The following is a 19,021-nucleotide window of genomic DNA, read 5'->3' on the forward strand; positions in this document are numbered from 1 at the left end:
GTGTGTGTGTGTGTGTGTGTGCGTGTGTGTGTGTGTGTGTGTGCGCGCGTGCGTGCGTGTGTGTGTGTGGGTAAAGGAGAAGATGCAGAGCGAGTGCTTCTGCTGCACTTTCATATCAACAATAGGAGCTTATTAGACCCAGAAATGTAGATGGATATCAGAAACAAACACTCACACACTCATTAGTGCGCCTGGCAGCCAGCTTGGCGAACTGTAATTATTCAAGAGGCGCAATGCTTGAGGCTCCTGAGGGCAGAGCCGCTGTTTGATCTGATGCTTCTCCCAAAAGCGTCAGGCCCTGCATTCATGTGGAAATCAGCTGGCGGGATGCTGCTGCTGTCCACCAGAGCTGTTGCATACAAGCAGATGTCGCCCTCTACTGACAAAACGTGGCGTAGCAAGTTACATTTTCCTTTTTTTTTCTTTTTTTAGATTAGAACAAAAAGAAAAAGGAGCATACCTAATTTATTTCATTTCATCTGTGTACAATGACAGCATCTTCTGCTGAATAGCTAGAGGCCTGAGTTTGCTGGCTAGTCAGAGCAACATCAGGGCATTTTATTTCATCCCATCTCCGACTTTATTGCACGACTGACTTTTTTTATTTACTTAAGGATAACTGTTAAAATGATTTAAACTATCAGCTTAGAATATGCGTAGCAACTCAAAGAGTAAATGTAAACTTGAATAGCAGATGTATTTCTTTATTAGACATACTTTGTTTTTATTTTTTTTATCACAATTTTAATTGTAGTCATTCTCAAAACATTTGCTGGTATCAAATGGATCCCTGACAAAATCCACAGACTTCTAAGCACTCTGAAAATGTACAGTCTATGCAGTAAAAGTCTTGAATTACTTGAATAAAATGAACTGGCAAAGAAATGACGTGAAAATACATTTAATAGCACAATTAAGTGTATTAATTTGGGCGATTTAAATAGCAGAAATTTATCAAACTTCATGAAGCTGTTCTTTTTCATTGCCGGCTTATTATATTCTACACTTCAGTCATCTTTCAAAACAGAAACAATCTGTTAAAAGGTTTGAAAACAAAAGGTTTTCAAAATTTTCGTGTCCTTATTTTTGAAAACTTGGGTTGATTCCTCCAAACATGTGCTTTATCACCGGGAGGCAAATACCCCAAGACATTTCTGATTTAAAATGTTTTTCTAAGTCTTTTAGCTTGAGTTTGTTCCTCATACCTTAAAGAAATCTGCAATGATTTTAAACTTATCTACGCCTTTCTCTGGTTTTGAAATTTTCAAACTTGTATGTTTTAAGATCATTCCAACCTGGAAAAAGAATCATCCGTATGAGTCATTAATAACCCAAAAATAAAATAAAAATAAAAATGTTCACTCAGTACAAGTCGATGTAAACTTCATGTCTGTTCACAGGTAATTCTATTTTTGTCATCTTTCCCATTTTTTTAAGGCATATTTGCAGCACAATGTGGCTTTTAGGCTCGCTTAAAAAATATATATAGTTTGTCGCTTACTGCATTTTCATCTGATTTTGCTTTGCATGCTTTCGATATCCCAGCAGATTCACAAAACAACGATGTGCTTAAGTATTAAAATTTGGATTGAAACACTTTCAGGTTAGCTTCATAAGGAGAGTGCATGAAGAGTATTGTCACCTGTTTTGTGCCAGCTCTAGGTTTTCTTATGTTGTTTCCCCTCTGTGACACCAAAGTTTCTCAAATCTTTGCAGGCGCTATCAGAAACTTCAGAAGATTATGAAGCCATGGTAAGCCCCCCTCCCTTTCCCGCTCCGTCTTTCGGTCGGGTAACACCGCTGGCTCTCTTCTCTTCCTAACCTCGCTGCTCGAGTCTGCATGATTAAGACTCTGGCCTCGAGGGGAATTTTAACCCAGGCTTCCCTTTAAAAAAAAAAAAAAAAAATTCTTAATTTTATTTCCTGCATGTGGTTTGGGCAGCCAGTGACAAAAACGTTCATGAAAAACCCAAAAGAAAACCAAGATTCCCTTTTTTTTTTTTTTTCTAAAATTGTACCACTTTTACCCAAATGTGTGGTTCAGCTGTTTGGTCTTCACCCGAATTATATCTTGGTTTTCTTCAGGTTGAAGGCGTAGTCCATGCGCTCCCATCGAATCCTTCGTTCAGCCTCTTTTTGACCTTGATGTTGTTAGTCCAAAGCTTTTATCGTCGCAGGACCCTCCTCCATCTTTCTGCGAGGACTGTCTCTTTATTTGCCTCTAGTAGTGTTTAGTTTCAGTATTTCCATCATTTCTTATTTCTCTACATTTTTTGTATAAGAAAAAGCTGTTTCGTTTTTTTCCGGGTGTGAGTTACTAATTTTCCATGAAACTGTTTTCCAATCCTCTGCTGTGCAGCAGTACTTACTAACCCACTACATTTACTTTTTAGAGTAGAAGCACTTATGACATCATTGACTGTCGTTTTAAATCTCCAAAACCGCAGAACAGGTTTTATTGCCCTTAAGGCCTAATGGTCAGTGTTGATAAAATCAGGGACTCGAAACGTATCGCTCCGTAATTTAACTACTGAGGTAAATGATCCTGACCTGACAAGTGATCGCTGAAGATGGACACCAGCCACCTGCGACCCTGCAAGGATAAGCTATAGACAGTGGCTGGAAGGTTAATAAAACCAGCAACCAGCAAAGGTTAAGCCAGGTATAAACAGCAGAGGTCAGCATTGCTTCACTTTTGGTGAAACCAGATCATGTTTACAATGTTGAACATTTTACTACAATTTTTTTTTTTTTTTACTTTGAGAAAAGTAATAACAAATCCCTGGTTATTTAATTAGGTTGTTCCTGCGGGTTCACGATAATTAGTTATCTAGTAAGTTCTTGCTTTGGCTTCCTGTCGCGCTCTCAGCCTCATTTACTTAATTTATTTCTGCTTTATTTGTGTAACTGCATCTGTCCTGTTAAAGCAGCACCCTCTGGTCCTGAATGAACTCCATCCAGCTCCTGCCGACCTTCTGACAGCCCTGCTGTTTGCTGACAGCCATTCTGTCTGTGCTTGAGCTCAAAACCTCTTTCCCATGTCTCCTGCTACGCTCGTTTCTACTTCTCTGTCTTCAGCTAGCCATTTTGCAGCCTGGAGTGTTTTTTCAGGTCGCACTCTGCTTCCTCTCCGCCACCTTTCTGTCTCCCTCTCTCTCGCTCGCTCTCTCTCTGCTGACCGCTTGCTTCTCGTTGCTTCCCGAGGCATCTGGGCTTTGCGTCAAAATGCTGCTCTTTGCCAACTGGTGGAGAGAAGTTTTCCATTGTTTGTGTTTGTTTTTTATCCCGTAGTTTCGGTGATCTGCTGTCCTTTACTCTGACGGCCTTTGTGGAGTTGATGGACCATGGGATTGTCTCCTGGGATACGTTTTCTGTGGCCTTTATCAAAAAGGTCAGCTAGGAAAATGCCACATTAGCCAGGCTCTACATTTATTGGGAGTCCGTGATTCTATAGATAGATAGATAGATAGATAGATATTTAATGAGGAGTACCCTTTTCACAGTTTGTCAGATTACAACAACCTGGAATGTATTAGAACGAAGAGTATTTTTTGTTGTTTTTTTTTAATACATAGTTTTTCCAAGATGATTTACAGCAAAACTCTTAACCTCTTTGCTTTCACTTCACAACAATTAACTACTCTGGTAGTGTATGACATAAAATGCCAACAAAAACATAATGTAGAAAAATGACAAAATGTAGAAAAAGTTCAGGACGTCTAAATACTTCCTTCTACATCAGAAAAAGTTAAAAGTAGACTGACTTCGTTGCATTGTTTTAAAAAGCCTTTGTTCTCTGACGATCTAAAGATTGCCAGCTTTGTCAACAAGACCGCCATGGACACAGCAGTGCTGCAGCGTTCTCTGGCCATCCTGGAGTCCATGGTGCTCAACAGTCAAGATCTTTACCACAAGGTGGCGCAAGAGATCACGATTGGGCAGCTCATCCCACACCTTCAGGGGTATGAAATGTAACAGTTTTTTTGTTAATAACCCGGTTTTCATGAATCACTTTAAAATAATGCACACGTTTCCGTTGATTCCAGGACTGATCAAGACATCCAGACCTACACCATCGCCGTTATCAACGCTCTGTTCCTTAAAGCTCCGGAGGAGAAGAGACAGGTGAGGCTTCCAGCTGCGTCGCGTCGCGGTCACCAGCAGTTTTGTGATGCAACGGTGAAATGTGTGACTTTGTGTGCGTTTTGGTTTTCTCTGTGTTCGACGACGAGAACATCTGTCTTTCCCTTCGTCTTTGCCAGTGATGTTCATTCTCTCATCTCTCCCTCTCACCTGTAGTCAATTACACGCTCCCCGCGTCGGCACCACAGGGCCTGGCGATGCACTTTTCACATTAATTATGAATGACGCTAACTCAAGGGCCCGTCTCGTCTTCAGCGCTCGGAGCTGAGGACACGTTAGGCAGAAAAAAGGGACTCATACAAATTCTTGAGTTGCAGTGAAGCCTTTTTTTCTGGACTTTTTAAAAAAAATTTGTTGTTTGCTTGGTTTGCAGAAACTTTTTTTTTTCTGTGTCATCAGGCTCCATTTATAAACGCATATATAAAAATATGTGTCCACGTCTATATATATATATATTTTTTTTTTGCAGACGGGCAGTTCTCTTGTTGCTTATTTTAAGAGTGTGAGCATCAAACAGCATCTATTTGATTCTTGGTGGTGTAGGTGTGCATACGAAAGGACCTCAACCATCAGTGAAGCTGTTATTATGGACTCCAACCCTCCTTCCTCCAATCCCCAGCAGAACCACAAACTGCACCACTGACAGAAATTAGATTTTTTTTTTTCTTTTTCTTTTTACTTCACGCCACATTCACTCACTCACCCTCTCTGTCTCTGTTTCTGACCTTGCTTCCTCACTGCACACGACATGGTAGTTTGATGAGAACATTGTGGACATCCTAAATTGTCCCCTGACAGTAAGTGCACCCTTGATTAGCACACTTCGTAGTTTGCATTGTAGAAGAACATCCGCTAGCGCATTTACTATCCCCTTTAAGTTTCTGTCTCGAGCTTCTTTTTCTTATTGTTTTGCAGCCTGTCACTGCGTAAAACTGCCATGAACTCTTTATTCTTTTCATTTTTGCATAGAAAATCTTAAGATCAGAGGTTTGCCTTGATATGTTGTCTCACTTTTATCACTCCCCACTTTTTCTTTTCTCTCTTCTTATGTTCTTTTTGTCTATTCCTTTTGTTCCCTCTGTTTTTTTGTGTGTGTAAATCCACAGGAGATGGCCCACATTCTAGCTCAGAAGCAGCTACGCTCCATCATTCTCACAGTAAGTTTTTCTGAAACTCTGCAGTTTATTCCCAATGTTTTCAGTTTATTTTTCCCATAGTCTTCTTTTTTGTTCACCCCCAAAATTCAGACTTTTTCTCACTTCGTTGTCATAAAACTTTCCACCTTTTTGTTATATATTCTATTGATTAAAACTCTTTTTCCATCTTGACATCCTCATGCAGAATGTAATCCGGAGCCCCACGCCCATTAATGATGAGATGGCGCATCAGCTGTATGTGCTGCAGGTGCTCAACTTCAACCTGCTCGAGGACCGCATGATGACCAAGATGGATCCTCAGGACCAGGTTCAAACCCCCCCCCCCCTCCCCCCCCGAAAAAATCTTGAAATTAAGATTATTAAAACGTTTAAGTATTTTTGTTTCAAAAATATATACATTTTGAGTTGAACACCATAAATTGAGCTGGAGATGGGCACCAGCACCCATCCGGATCCCACTAAAGGGACAAGGGTGTAAAGAAAATGGATGGCTGGATGGATGGATGCCACTAGCTTTTTCTGTCATTAAAAAAATATATATTAAAAAAAGAAAAAAAATCTTCTCCTGACACTTTAGCTTTGCATTGTGTTCAGATGTATCCATACTTCTAAAAAGATTTTTAATATATGTTATTTAGTTCATCTCACTCTTGGCAGAAGAAACAATATTTTTCCAGCTAATTAACCAGAGTAGCGTTGTGCAACAGCTTCCAAAAATAATATCCGTTAAACTTCTTCACTTAGTTGATGGATTGACATACATTTGTTGCCAGTTAACACAGGGATCTTGTTCTGTATTTATCATCGATTGCAAATTAAATAAAATGCCTTTATTCATAGTGACATGTTTGTTTATATTGATTAGACATCAATGCACTTTCCTGGCCCTAACTCTTGTCTTGTCCAACTGGACTGTAGCGTGTGGGATTATTAGAGGACAAGCACCCACCTCCATCGGTCATTATGTAATCAAGCTGCCAAAATGGGTACAAAAATTACCGTTTACATTAAGAAAAACGGCCTCACACTTGATCTCAGATATCAAGAAATGATGATGGTAATAATTAACAATATTGATTTGACCTCTTAATAAAGCAGTGTGTGAAAATGGTTGTTGGCCCTCTTTTCATTAACTGCCAGACAGCTCAGATGAATCAGCAGGATTCTTACCTTATGAAGCTCTGAATGGAATAACGTGGCCTGTGGTTCTTGAGCTGCACTTTAATATGCCCCCCTCTGCGTGTTCAGGCTCAGAGGGACATCATCTTTGAGCTTCGAAGAATTGCCTTCGATGTGGAGAGCGAGCCCAACAACGGAGGCAGCATCGAAAAGCGCAAATCCATGTACACCAGAGACTACAAAAAGCTTGGCTTCATTGTAAGTTAGACGTGTGTGAGGTTTTTTTTATTTATTTTTTTAGGGCTGTAGCAGAATAACTTAAGCTAAAACTACCTTTGCTTGACATGAGCCTGGAGCATTTTTGGGTGGAGGGCGACCTCTATGCTTTTGCACTCATGTGCTCAGTAAAAATGAGGTCAACTTGACTGCCTCGTTCCTCTGCGTTACAGCTTTTATGCTTCCATTCAGACACATACACTTAGATGCAATAATAATGGTCCACTCATGTACTAAAACTCTATTGTATCAGTTTTTACTGAAGTAACTTTTTCAAAAGACGAAAAGCAATTTTAAGAGTGCATTTTTATTGCACCATACTTTTAGCTTTGACTTATTTTATTATTTTGAAGTAAAACTACTCTTGAGTAGAAGTTTTGTTTACTTCACTCACCTCTAGTAACTTTTATATGTATATAATGAAGACCAAACCTGATTTAAACGAAAATGCAACAAATAAAAACACACCTACAATTTATGATCTTGCAGATCAAGTAAATGTACAGTAAACACTACATACATATAGTCACTGGAGATACTTTATGCTGTTATATATATGTTACTTACTGTTATTGGTGTTATGAGTTTATTTTAAAAATATTTTATTAAAATGTTCTTTCTTCCCCAGTACCTGAGAACTGAACTAGTAGCACTTTGTGCACTTTGTTTTTATTGATTGTTGGTTGGCTGAGCATAAAATGACAAAGGTTCACAATTAAGAGTCAGTTGTGTGTGTTGAGTGTCGCTCTGTATTTGTGTTTTCCTAGAATCATGTCAATCCAGCCGTGGATTTCACCCAGATTCCTCCAGGCATGCTGGCTCTCGATAACATGCTTTACTTTGCCAAACACCACCAGGATGCTTACATCAGGGTAAGTGCACTCACACACACACACAAAAGCACACACAAAGTGGAGTTGTGTTGATGCATCCTGTGGATCTAGCTGGGAATGGGTTTTTTTTAGGTGTTTGGTCTTTTCTACGTCTATCAAACTTTTTTTTTTCCTCTCTTAGCCATTTATTTGTACCGTAATTTATTTCTCATTTTGAAAATGTAAAACCAATAAAATGACAGTTAAATGTTGCTATAAAAAAATGTTACACTTGCTCTGTAAAACTTAATTTCAAAACCATCTTCTTCTTTGCAGAAAGTCTGACTTCTTTGAGAGTTTTATTATCATGCTAACATGGGAGCAACCCCAACACCCCAATAATTTTCCTATTAAATCTGTCACAGCCTGAATAGCCTGAGACCTTCATGCCAATTTGCCATCACCCTAATGATACAAGTGTGGGCTTTTCATGCATGTGTCACTGACAGCGTGACAAAAAAATGCAGCATTCCACACTTATTCTCCTCCTCCATTGTTAAACCGCTTCCAAAAAAGAAGTACTCACGTTCACAATGAATGGGGAATTTTCTGTTAATCCAACAATTAACTGGAAAGTGGGAGAAAAAACTACATAATTTCCAAAATGTATCAGCGTTTTTTTTTGTTTTTTTTGTTCTTCAGCCTTCTTTAGGTTGAAACACGTCAAATAATTTTCAATTCTCATTGATTTATCTCAGCATAAATCCAGCGGTTCTGTAAAGACTACAGACATTTTTTTTTTCTGTATATTTCTTATATAAAATTCGAATTCATTTTCTTGTGGCATGTGTGACGAGGTTGGCTAAGTGAAGGGTCTGCCCTTTAAAATGACATGCTGACGGAAGGGAACAGGAGCAAGAGCAAATGGCTGAAACACTCTGGGTCAAAGTGGCTTCAAATGTCATTTCACTTTCAGAAATTCCTTTCCCTTTTTCCACCATGTGAATTTTCCAGATCGTCCTAGAGAACAGCAGCAGGGAAGACAAGCACGAATGCCCGTTCGGCCGCAGCAGCATCGAGCTGACCAAGATGCTTTGCGAGATCCTGAAAGTCGGCGAACTTCGTAAGTCGTTGTCAGCAAAAAACACAGACGCTGTCACATGTTCGCACAAATTCCTCGTTACAAACATTGGAACTCTCTGCTTAATGTACCGGAGAGCAAAACAAAATCTCTTTGCCTATTTTCAATCCACTTCACTTGTTTAAATGGGCAGCTTGTTCTCAGCTCTGCTCCAGACTGACCCCTGCTGCTCCCGGTGGGAACGCAGGAGGCAATTTTAGCTTCTGTTTTTAGGTTGACGTGCCCTTTTCCACAGCTCTTGGTTTTTTTTTTTGTTTGTTTGTTTGTTTTCCAAGGAAATGTGCTGCAGGATCCATTTGATGATTCTCTAAAACATGTCCCTCATTTATTTTTAAATCCTGAGTGAATTTTGGCTCTAATGCACCTCTGACTATATAGAAGATGAGAGAACTGCACCAGTTATAAATCTACCAGCCTTATGAGAATCAGTGGCTGAATAGAGGAGCAGGATACATTTTGTATGTTTTCATGTGCTTTGCAAATGTATTTTTTCCTTTTTGGTGTTTTTCTCTTTCAGTCATCTGAGCTCCTTTTATTCTAATATTTCATTTATTTATGCATGCTGGTCTTTGCTGCAGAGCTCTTATTTTTTTTTAAAAATTCAGCTTCTTTTATCCATTCCATATTTGAAATGCCCCTGTGACTCTCTCTTCTTGCAGACTGAAATTTCTTTCCTTTAGTCTTAAATGATAATAATTCGAGAATTGCTTTGTCCTCATTCTTTTTGTGAAAATTCTGCTTTAAGAAAACCTTATTTTTTTTAACAACTGTCCTGATTAAAACTAAAAACGCTGAGTGAAGCATATTGTTTTTGTTAAATATAACAGGTATGTAACAGGTTATTGACATTTTGTTTGAAAATCAGAATTTTTTTCCCTTCATATGCTGATAAAACCTCAGCAGATTCACTGCCCTGACCTTGACTTGTTGTTCTGAGGTTTCCCCTGGTGGCTGCGCTCTTTGCTGCGTCTGTTATTTGAGGGGGTTGAGTCCATAAATATTAATTATAAGCTACAGCGTGTTTTGTAATTGTTCAACATAAGCTGACAGTAGATGTAGGTACAAGAAAAGGAAGGAACCCATGATCTTCACAGACTTATGTGTGTAAGTGCATCATTTGGTAAAAAAAAAAAGATAAAATATGCACTTTGAGTGGTGTGAAGTATGCCATGTGAAACAAAAAATGTCATTGCAGTGAGATATAAAAGAGAATATAGGGAGTTTGTTTTATTGGATGCCAAATCTTTAGCGTTTGATCCATTTCTGTCTGGGCTTGAGTTGACATTTTCACAGAACTGGACCTACATGAGCCTGTCCTACATGCTCTCCATCATTTTCTTTGCCAAAAATTGAACATGTTCACATTTTTGTCTCGGTGCATTCACAACACTACCTGGTACTTGGGTTTAATGTTGCAGGTCACCTGTATTTCAAGTAGATTTCTCCTTTTTTTTTTTTTTTTTTACAAATGAATATTTGAAAAATGTGGCATGAATTTGCATTCCTCCTTAAAGTCAGTACTTTGAACATCCCTCAATTACTGCTACAAATATACCAGTATTATATTTCTGGAGACAGAAATATTTCATTCTTTACAAAATTGCTCATCTTGTGTGAGTTTGGATGGATAGTGTCTAAGAAACATCACTTTTATTTCCAAGTCTGGACTTTGTCTGGATCACTTTAACATCAGTATGTTTTGCCCCAAACCCTGTAGCTGCAGCTGTGTGTTTAAGGTTGTCGTTTTGTTGCATGGTGGGCCTCTAACAGGATTGACCTTGGTTCCGACTCCACCAGGTTTCCCTGTAGGTACATTGTGTTCAGCATGAGCAAACGCCAGATCCGTCCTGCAGCTCCTCCAGAGTTACCAATCATTTCGGCAACTTGTCTGATAAACATTCTGTCTTTGCCTGTTAGTTTAAATGGGTCGCTAAGTTTGTGTCATACGCCTTTGATTTTTGGCGGATGGATTAAACGGTGCTCTGTGAAATACCCAACACTTGGAATCCTGGTTCAGACTTATCCACAGCTTCCTCCCTGACCTGTCTGCTGTGTTCCTTGATCTGGGTGATGCTCTTTGTTCGCTAATGCTCTCTAACAAACCCTAGAGACCTTCACAGAGTAGCTGGATTCATTCCGACATCCTGTCTCACATGCGTACATTAAAACGTATGGAGTCGAATGGGTGTAGCGTAGGGAGCCAAGGGAGCTCCTGTGTGTGTTTCTCTGTGAATATGCAGCGTGTGTGTCGGTGCTTCAGTGTGCCCTTCCCAGAGGGAAGATGACGAGGGGAGCGAGTCCCAGCTCCACATTGAAACTGTCATCATTCGGTTGACCTTTCCGTGGGGAAACATAGAAACTCCTGACACTAATGAGGATGTTGGAGGCTGTGTCAAGACTTAATTTATGCACACACAAAAAACCCTCTTGATTTTGTTAAAGTAAAAGTTTCTTATAAACAATCAAAATCCCAAACCCCAGATGCCATAAAAGTTGATTGGTGTTGCTTCCTTGTACTTCATCAGTTGTGCATAAGGACAGAAGAAAGAGACAGCAGATGAATGTTGACGGTGCTGACGTCTTTCTGGCTCGCTTCTGAAATGTTCGTATTTGACTCTGCTGCTCACGCAGTCTGTTTCCATTCTCCCAAGAATCAAACTCTGAAGGATTCTGGATGAACCGGAGCTCTTATCGCTGTGTTTCTTCTCCTCCTGCCTCTTCATGCCTTTTTTTTCTCCCCACTGGATTGTCTGTGTTTACTTTTTATTCCCACTTTCAGGGGTTCTAATTTTTTTTTAAGGAAATGCAAAAAAATATGTTTCTTTAATGTTGATGAGCCGATGCAGCATTCAGATTTCAAGATTCCCCGTGTCTATCTAATTAAATTTGGTGAAATGAGCTAAGCTTTTGTATTTGAATTGGATGTAAGCGCTCCGAGTCTCTAAATAATTCATAACACACTGCAGGTATCTCTCTCTCTCACCTCCCCCCATTAAATCATACTATTTCCCCCTCACATTTGCTGATGCCCTGCCTCGGATCCCCTGAAAGATTAATTGTGTCACCGTGTTTCTGCTGGAACACGGAGCTTAATGGAATCTGCGACTCACCGAGCCACGTCTTCTCCGACTCCCCGGGTTTAAGTCGGCCTATGTAATATTTATAAAGTTATTTTGAAAGGGTCAGACATGGTGAGTAATGGCCCTGCTTGGTGATTCACAGTGTGCCGCCTCAGCAGCGGGGATAGTGAGCCGGGTTTGGTGAAGCACGGCAGGTCCAGGCCCATATAGAGACCCGACCGCGGATGCGTATATTCACATAAAGGGCCAGAGATCCGGCAGATCCCGTATGGAAACTCACGAAAACAGTCGAACCTGACAGGAGCACTGGGAGAACTTTGATTAAGTCATGGCTGGATTGTTACATGTCACGTTCTTCAAAAAGCTACCCAACAATTTGCACTGTTTAATCCATCCAGAACAAATCAAGAGTATGACACAAACGTATCTATCCACTTCAGGAAACAAGTAATGAAAACCTCAAAGCCCAAGATAGCCATAGCAAAAATATTTATCCAATAGTCCAGCTTCTTCATCATTCAAATTTTCTGATATTTGCAGTTTTGTGTTATAATATTAGACCAGCATTCTTGATTTGGATCAATGCTGCGTCCTGACAAGGCCGAGCATTATTATGGATCTCTGGTTGGTCTACTTGCTAACTTGTGAGGATTAGGCATGAAGTAAAAATGATTTCAGTTTTGATTCATTAGAATACCGTAAAAAAAAAAAAAAAATTTAATGCCTCATCCCAATTCAACCAGTTTTGCAAGCTCGTGTAATAATAAACGTGCGCTGCATCCAAAGCCACGAGATGACTCGGCTATCCAAACTTACCGAGCTGACAACTTTCTCTGTAATTAGATTTTTAAATTAATTTATTTATTTTTCTCCGGCAACATCAAAGCTTCGCTCACACACTCCTACACTCGCATAAATATAACCATTGAAAAGTGTCCAAGTGTGAGATGAAAATATTGTTTGGACTGGCCCGCTGTGTCAGATGCAAGATGTGTGGAGTTTTTCCAAACTCACCACAAGTTTCACGCAGACTCTGGGTCAAAATGGTGTTTTATGTCTGGTCAGAGACTCATTCTCTGGTGGCCAGTGGTAAAATAATAATAATTATCCAATTCTCAATTTATATAAAATCATTATTAGATAATCCTGAAAAACCACTTAACTGAATATTGGTTATTTTTTGTCAGTCGGATCTCTCTATGTGTAGTTTTTTTTGTTTGTTTTTTGTTTTTGTTTTTTTGCAAGTAGTTTCAAAACTTGTTTTTAAATCGGAAATTAATGTTTCTTAATTTCTTTCGCTGAAGATTCAAAGTAAAAAGTTATATAATCTTCATATGACACTCATGTGCTTTTAGGAAATGTGACTCCTTTGTACCAGAATCAGCAGGGGTCATAATCTGTTGTATTTCACCGTAGTCGAACGGCACAAGAGGGACCAGAGCCACACTTAGGTTGGAATATAAAACACAGAAAATAATACATGAATGGCATTAAATCATATGTGAAATGTTAGTGTTTTATGATTATTTATCACTGTAATCCATCAAAATACTTGGCTAATGAGAATTAAATTCATTAAATGTATGAAATTGAAGTTCATTGGGATGAATAGTAATGGTTTAGGATGAAACTGGTTTATGAACTGATGAAGGGCGGCTTTTACTCAAAGCCCTCTGTGACTCTCTAGGGTTTTTTTTAGACAAAATGGTCGTCTAATATGTAAACATTAGTGGTCAGCGCTAGCAGCTGAGCATTAGCTTTGAAGCTGATCTCTTATGAAATGATTAGGTTAGAGCTGGGAGTCCTTGTTAGAAGTCTCGATTAATCACGAGCAGAGTGGCCGATGGCAAGTGGAGCGAAGGCTGAGCAAAGCGCTGCCAAGTATCCTTCAAGCTGCAGCCTGACCATCATTTTGGCACTCGGCGACCACTTCTCTTTGAGTCTGTTTGAGGTCAAGCCGTCTGCTCCGACGTTTTGTGGGTTGCTTCAGTTCAGACGTACCAAAAAGGGAGCGATCCAAAACCAAACCTCACGTAACTTGATTTGAATACTGCAACGTCTAGCAAAACGGGAGAAACATTGTGATTATTCAATAACTGTTATGAAATTATAACAGAATGATGACCTGAAATAAAAAAGAAATTGGCATTTGCACTAAATATTTAAGGTGGAAAAAATATATAATGTAATTACAATGGTTACCAAATTGTAATTGCAGTTTGGTAACCTGAAAATTTACAAAACTTTAGTGTACCATTATACCGGAAACAGTATGAAGTTAACTTTTTAATAACACGTAGGGAATTAAATCTTTGTAAAAAAAAAAAATGCGCACGTCATAAAATCAGCTCTGTGAGGGGAAAGTACATAAATATTCTCGTTTTCCCCCAGCTTGAAAGGTTGGCTTGTGAATTTACTTTCTTCCTTTTGAGCGCAGACAACTCAACTGTGATCAGATAACTTTTAGTCAAACTGCTTTTGTATTTTCTGTGCCTCCTGGTGCAGCCTGTTCTGGTAGCTGAGCACGTCTCTGCATCTTAGTTTGAGGATTCCTCGCTTCTTTGTGACGCTCAAACCATCCTGCATCTGCATTTGGGCAGACTGGGGACCGATTGTGTGTGCATAACAATGAGTCACAACATCTGAAGTATTTATTTTTTTTGCAGATTTCACTGAAATGAGATTTGATACGGAGCACAATGGAGCTGCATATCTGATATATTAAAATGTGAGATGTGTTTTGTTTATTAAGTAGCTGTGACAAAACCGCAAAGCTCAAATAAGCGACACAAGAATTTCTGTTTCCTAAAAAAAAAAAAAAAAAAGGAAAGTGTGCAGATTAATACTGGCGTCAGTTTAGAGAACTGGTCTTTTCCCTTAATGATCCCCGTTGGATTTTACTGTCTCTCCATCTGTCGCAGCTATTTGCTGATCTTTCCCATTCCTAAATGAGTCCCGTCATTTGTGAGGTGAACCTGCTCATCATATGTCATTAACCAAATGGGAAAACGGAAAAGAGGGAAGGGAAAAGTGTGGTTGGAAAAACGATCCACTTGGCGACACAGATAACTGTTGCCTCAAGAGGACTGTGAAACTAAAGCTATTTAAGAATGGGCAGGGGATTTACAAGGTGTGTGGACTGTAGCTTTACTGTTTACACACGGCGCATGGCATCAACCGTCAAATTTATTCATTTTGTTAAATCACTCCTGAGCTACAGACCAGATCAGGACTGGACTACTGCTCAGTCCTCTTTTCAGACATTTCATTAAGAAGTCAAGGTCCCAGTGTCGGGGGGAGGAGCGGTCAGGCACAGAACGAACGTTGCTTGAGGTTCAATGTGACGTTTCCACGGTCGGCAATGATTAAAGGAGCCGTGTTGTCTTCTAATGTTGGTCGACTGTCTTCATCGAGGCTTAATGGTCAGCAAACTGCCCTGACTTATTCACCGGAGAGAATATGTGGTCCCACCGTATTGATGCAAGGCAAAAGAAAGTACAAGTATATAAGCTTTACAGCAAATGAACATACTTAAAAATAAATCATTTTTCATCTTATGTAATTTTCTGATTTTTAAAAAAAAATTTAAAGCAAAATTTTCAGTCTTTCTGGCTTTAAGCTATAAATAAATCTGTGTACCTCATCTTTTTCTTCACAGTTCTTGCTGAGAATGACTTTTGCTCTACATATTGTAATTTTTGGGACTCTTCTTGTACCGTCTCTTTTTGATCTCTCACTCTTAAGTCGAATCTGTCCACTGACTCCTTTCTGCCTTGTTTTATTAGCTTCACTGAGAATATGCTCAGATTAAAAGGGCAAGTACAACACATCTGCCTCTCTGAGGAGGTATGTGTCTCATAAAATCTTTATCATTAGCCTTTCACACTTCACAGAGCTTATGATTAAAAGCTCAGAGGTCTTGCATTTTTAAGTTGCTCATCAATCTTCCGAGGTTGTGTGCTTTATTAATAAGTCGAATTCTCATTCCAAGTTCAGTTTACACTCTGGATGAACGGAGGTATTAGTTATTTCGGTGTTTAATGCTTCTCTTGCGGATTTATTCGACAAGATATGCAGAATGCTCCAAAAACAGACTAAAGAGCAGAAAGAACCTCAGAAGCCTCAGCCATTATAACGTTGCGTATTAATATTTTATGCCTGCGTGGCGATGCTACTGTTTCTTGCTGCATCTTGATAAAGCACTCAGCCGAGTTGCCAAGTCATGCAAGCCCCTCCGCGTATTTGCTGCCTTGCCATCCGTACCTGCAGACGCAACTGGAGTGAAAACGCGTCGCTGGTTCTGCTCCGCTGACGCGTGGAGATACGCCGCTCTTGTTAACGGTTGGACATGAAGACACGCTGGGAATGTAATTAGTGGAACGGCGGTGCTTTCTGCCGTCTCTTCATCGTTTTGGCGGGGCTGAAAGGTGACTCCGAGGGCTGATTCGCCCACTTTGCGCGCTCACCCACACGGTCGCAAACACACAGCGGGCCTTGACAGATGTCAGAGTGGCAGTCAGCCCACATGTGCCTCTTTATGTTTGATGCACAGTCACGCAACTGCTCATGTGCTTAGTCACTTTTCGGTTTTGTCCTGGACAAAGCTGTGTGGCCACCGGTTGAGTAATCGGTTGATGTCACAGAACCCTCCGAAGCTGGACCGTAAGGGGACTTTTGCAACTGCCGCATTCACACACAAGACACTAGCTGGCCATTTTGTTTTAGGGGCATGCAAGTCAGCACTGGTCTTAATATCCAAACAGATGGTAAAGGAGGGGCAGAGGACCAGGAAGGACTCCCATAGGCGCTGGAGATGCACCAATCAGTAAACCAGAGATCAGGACCGGTCAGTTTTCCCTTGTTTATTTCAAATACTAATAAAAGACAGAAATAGTCATCAACTGACAGCATTAGTACTTGTTTTGTCAGATAAAAACCAAATAAAGGTTATGGACAGGATGCTTTGACGACCTCGAGATTTCTTCATTTTCTGTTTGTCTCCTATTTTTTTCTCTCGATTATTAGGACTGTATTTTAGTTAATAAAATTCAGCCAAAACCACATTTAGCAGATTCTGGCTATATAAAAAAAATCTAAATATAAAGTACATCTTTAGTTTAGCTCCATCGTAAACTGTTTATAGTTTCTTCATAAGAATCACACGTTTTTGTCGAAACAAAGCTGTAAATCTCAGCTTTACTTCAGCCCACATTTTCAAGGCAACAAAGCAATTTTTTTTAATCTTTTGTCCCAAACAAAAAGAGCAGAACATTTGTTGGAAAATAGAAATAGAAGTTGCTCTATTTTTATAACTCGAATGTGGTGTGATTTTTATTTTTTTATTTTTTTCACCATAAAACAAATGAAAATCTGCAACAGCTTCAATATAGAGTATACTGCACTGTGCTTGAACATTAATAAGTATTTCTCTAAAAACAATTTTCTTCCCACAGCATTGCAAGAAACCCTTTGCTGTGACCTTGAAAACAATGTGCTCCACGTCACTGCGGCGTCGAAAACAAACGCACAGCTTTGTGTTGCTTTCCTGCTCGTGGAAACGCTGCTGCAAATAACCCACATGGTTCTCCAGGAACCAGCGGCAGAGATACTTAGTTTGCTGTTTGTTACCCAGCCTCCATCAGCAAGCACACTACATTATGTGTGACCCCGCTCTGTTCTCTATAACATCACTTTTTTACATTTTGTATTTATTGCTGCCAGGTGGTTTGTTTATGCTGCCAGGTGGTTTTCTTAAGAGAAACCTTACAACAAGAGCAAATTGCAGAAATTAAATTATTGAAGTAGTCCAACTATCCGGAAACCACTTATTTCCCCTAATTTTATTGTTGAAATCAATCATTTGGCTGATTTGTTTGTTTATTTTTAGCTCTGTCCTGTGGATTTTGCTTCTCTGTAATCTCACTTTTAGTGACAAAATCCCAGACTGACCTAACATTGTTTAGATTAGGGAAAATCTGCACCATCTGTTGCAAAAACTCATTATTTCTCTCAGTCTCATAAACCCAATCCCAGTTCATCTCTTGCCCTCACTGCGCAAAAGGCAAGTAGCTTTTCAGCTAAGCGTGATTATTTTAGTCGTGGCACTTTTAAGTTCTGCTGACCCAAAATGAGCATATGGTTGAGACCAACCTGAACCGGCCATCCTCGTGTCCAGTTACCCACTTCATGAGCGTGTAAACATCTGGCCGTGCAGATGGATGAAACGATAGAGGACAAAGCAAACTCATTAGGGTTCATTAAGCATTCAGCCAGACTGTGCGCTGCAGACCCGAATGCGTTACCCAAAAGATTAATAAAATATGACTTTAAACAAGTCACAGTTCACACCTGCCCCACTGAGCCGTTATCTGGATACAGCGAGAGTTTAGGGTCCCTGTGGTGATATTTATCCCGACACCGTCCTGCTACCATCATCCTACCCTGGCTGTAGTTTGAGATGCTTTGAAAATTGTGTGGTTTTTTTATATATATATATTTTAACCAAAGAGTTTAATTTACTGAATTGTCAGGTGTTGCATTTTCCAACAAGATGGCAAGTTAACACAAACGTCAACTTGTCAAATAATTCCTTCTCTTTATGTTCTGTGCTGCAAAAGCAACTTTCCACTAAAACATGCGTCTTTTCCAGAAGGTTAAATGAAATATTTGGAATTTGATCGAAAATAATCCCTACATTCAAAACGGATGACGTTCAGCTGATTAACATGTGCGTCCTGATAACAACTTTCATGAAATACCGTACATAACAAAATAGTTTTCTTTGAAGGACACTGTGTCGCCCTGTTTCTTGCCTCAACCTTGCTGCCTGGACTCTTGCTTAGCCTTGCAGGAAGCGTTGAAACTGTCTGTGAGGGAGAAATTTCTGCAGAGTCGCTTGAGACGACTTGCTGTCTGTATCTTTCAAATGAGCCTTGACATGTCATTCCCCTTCACCTTGCTACCTCAGGGGCTGCGCCGGCTCTGTCAGTAAACAGCCTTGTAAGCTCTGAGTTCAACACGCCTAATCGGTTTTGTCAGTCTGCCAAAACAAGATAATTTATTAGAGAGAGATTTTTTTTTTCTCTGATCCCGTTTCCTTTTTTTGATTTCTTTATTGTTTTCATCTTATTTAATTTTCTTTAGCCATGAGTGAAACTCCGTTGGCTAAGCAGGTTGTCGGCATCTCTTTTGGCTCCACTCCATTAGTTTTCCGATCGTCTGCCGCCTTTGGTGGCACATCGAGCCCCAATCGCCACCATGTCCTCCACTTTAATCGTCCATCCATCACTTGAA

At 39.8% G+C, this 19,021-nt stretch overlaps 1 protein-coding gene across 5 annotated transcripts in view; it reads left to right on the forward strand.

The window, feature by feature from the left end:
- The window catches only part of elmo1 (engulfment and cell motility 1 (ced-12 homolog, C. elegans)), a 98,700-nt gene that overhangs the window by 50,190 nt on the left and 29,489 nt on the right, over positions 1-19,021 (forward strand). For 2 of the 5 annotated variants that reach the window (XM_008421812.2, XM_008421813.2), the window contains exons 7-16: positions 1,717-1,752; positions 3,292-3,391; positions 3,811-3,962; positions 4,047-4,125; positions 4,899-4,940; positions 5,250-5,300; positions 5,485-5,607; positions 6,549-6,677; positions 7,463-7,567; positions 8,522-8,630. In XM_008421812.2, the coding sequence (XP_008420034.1) occupies positions 1,717-1,752; positions 3,292-3,391; positions 3,811-3,962; positions 4,047-4,125; positions 4,899-4,940; positions 5,250-5,300; positions 5,485-5,607; positions 6,549-6,677; positions 7,463-7,567; positions 8,522-8,630 (926 nt within the window). The remainder of the gene's footprint in view (positions 1-1,716; positions 1,753-3,291; positions 3,392-3,810; positions 3,963-4,046; positions 4,126-4,898; positions 4,941-5,249; positions 5,301-5,484; positions 5,608-6,548; positions 6,678-7,462; positions 7,568-8,521; positions 8,631-19,021) is intronic. The other 3 variants (XM_008421816.2, XM_008421815.2, XM_008421817.2) reach the window with 3 other exon arrangements.

Source organism: Poecilia reticulata, linkage group LG11 (genome assembly GCF_000633615.1).
Source record: "Poecilia reticulata strain Guanapo linkage group LG11, Guppy_female_1.0+MT, whole genome shotgun sequence".
Lineage (NCBI taxonomy): Eukaryota > Metazoa > Chordata > Actinopteri > Cyprinodontiformes > Poeciliidae > Poecilia > Poecilia reticulata.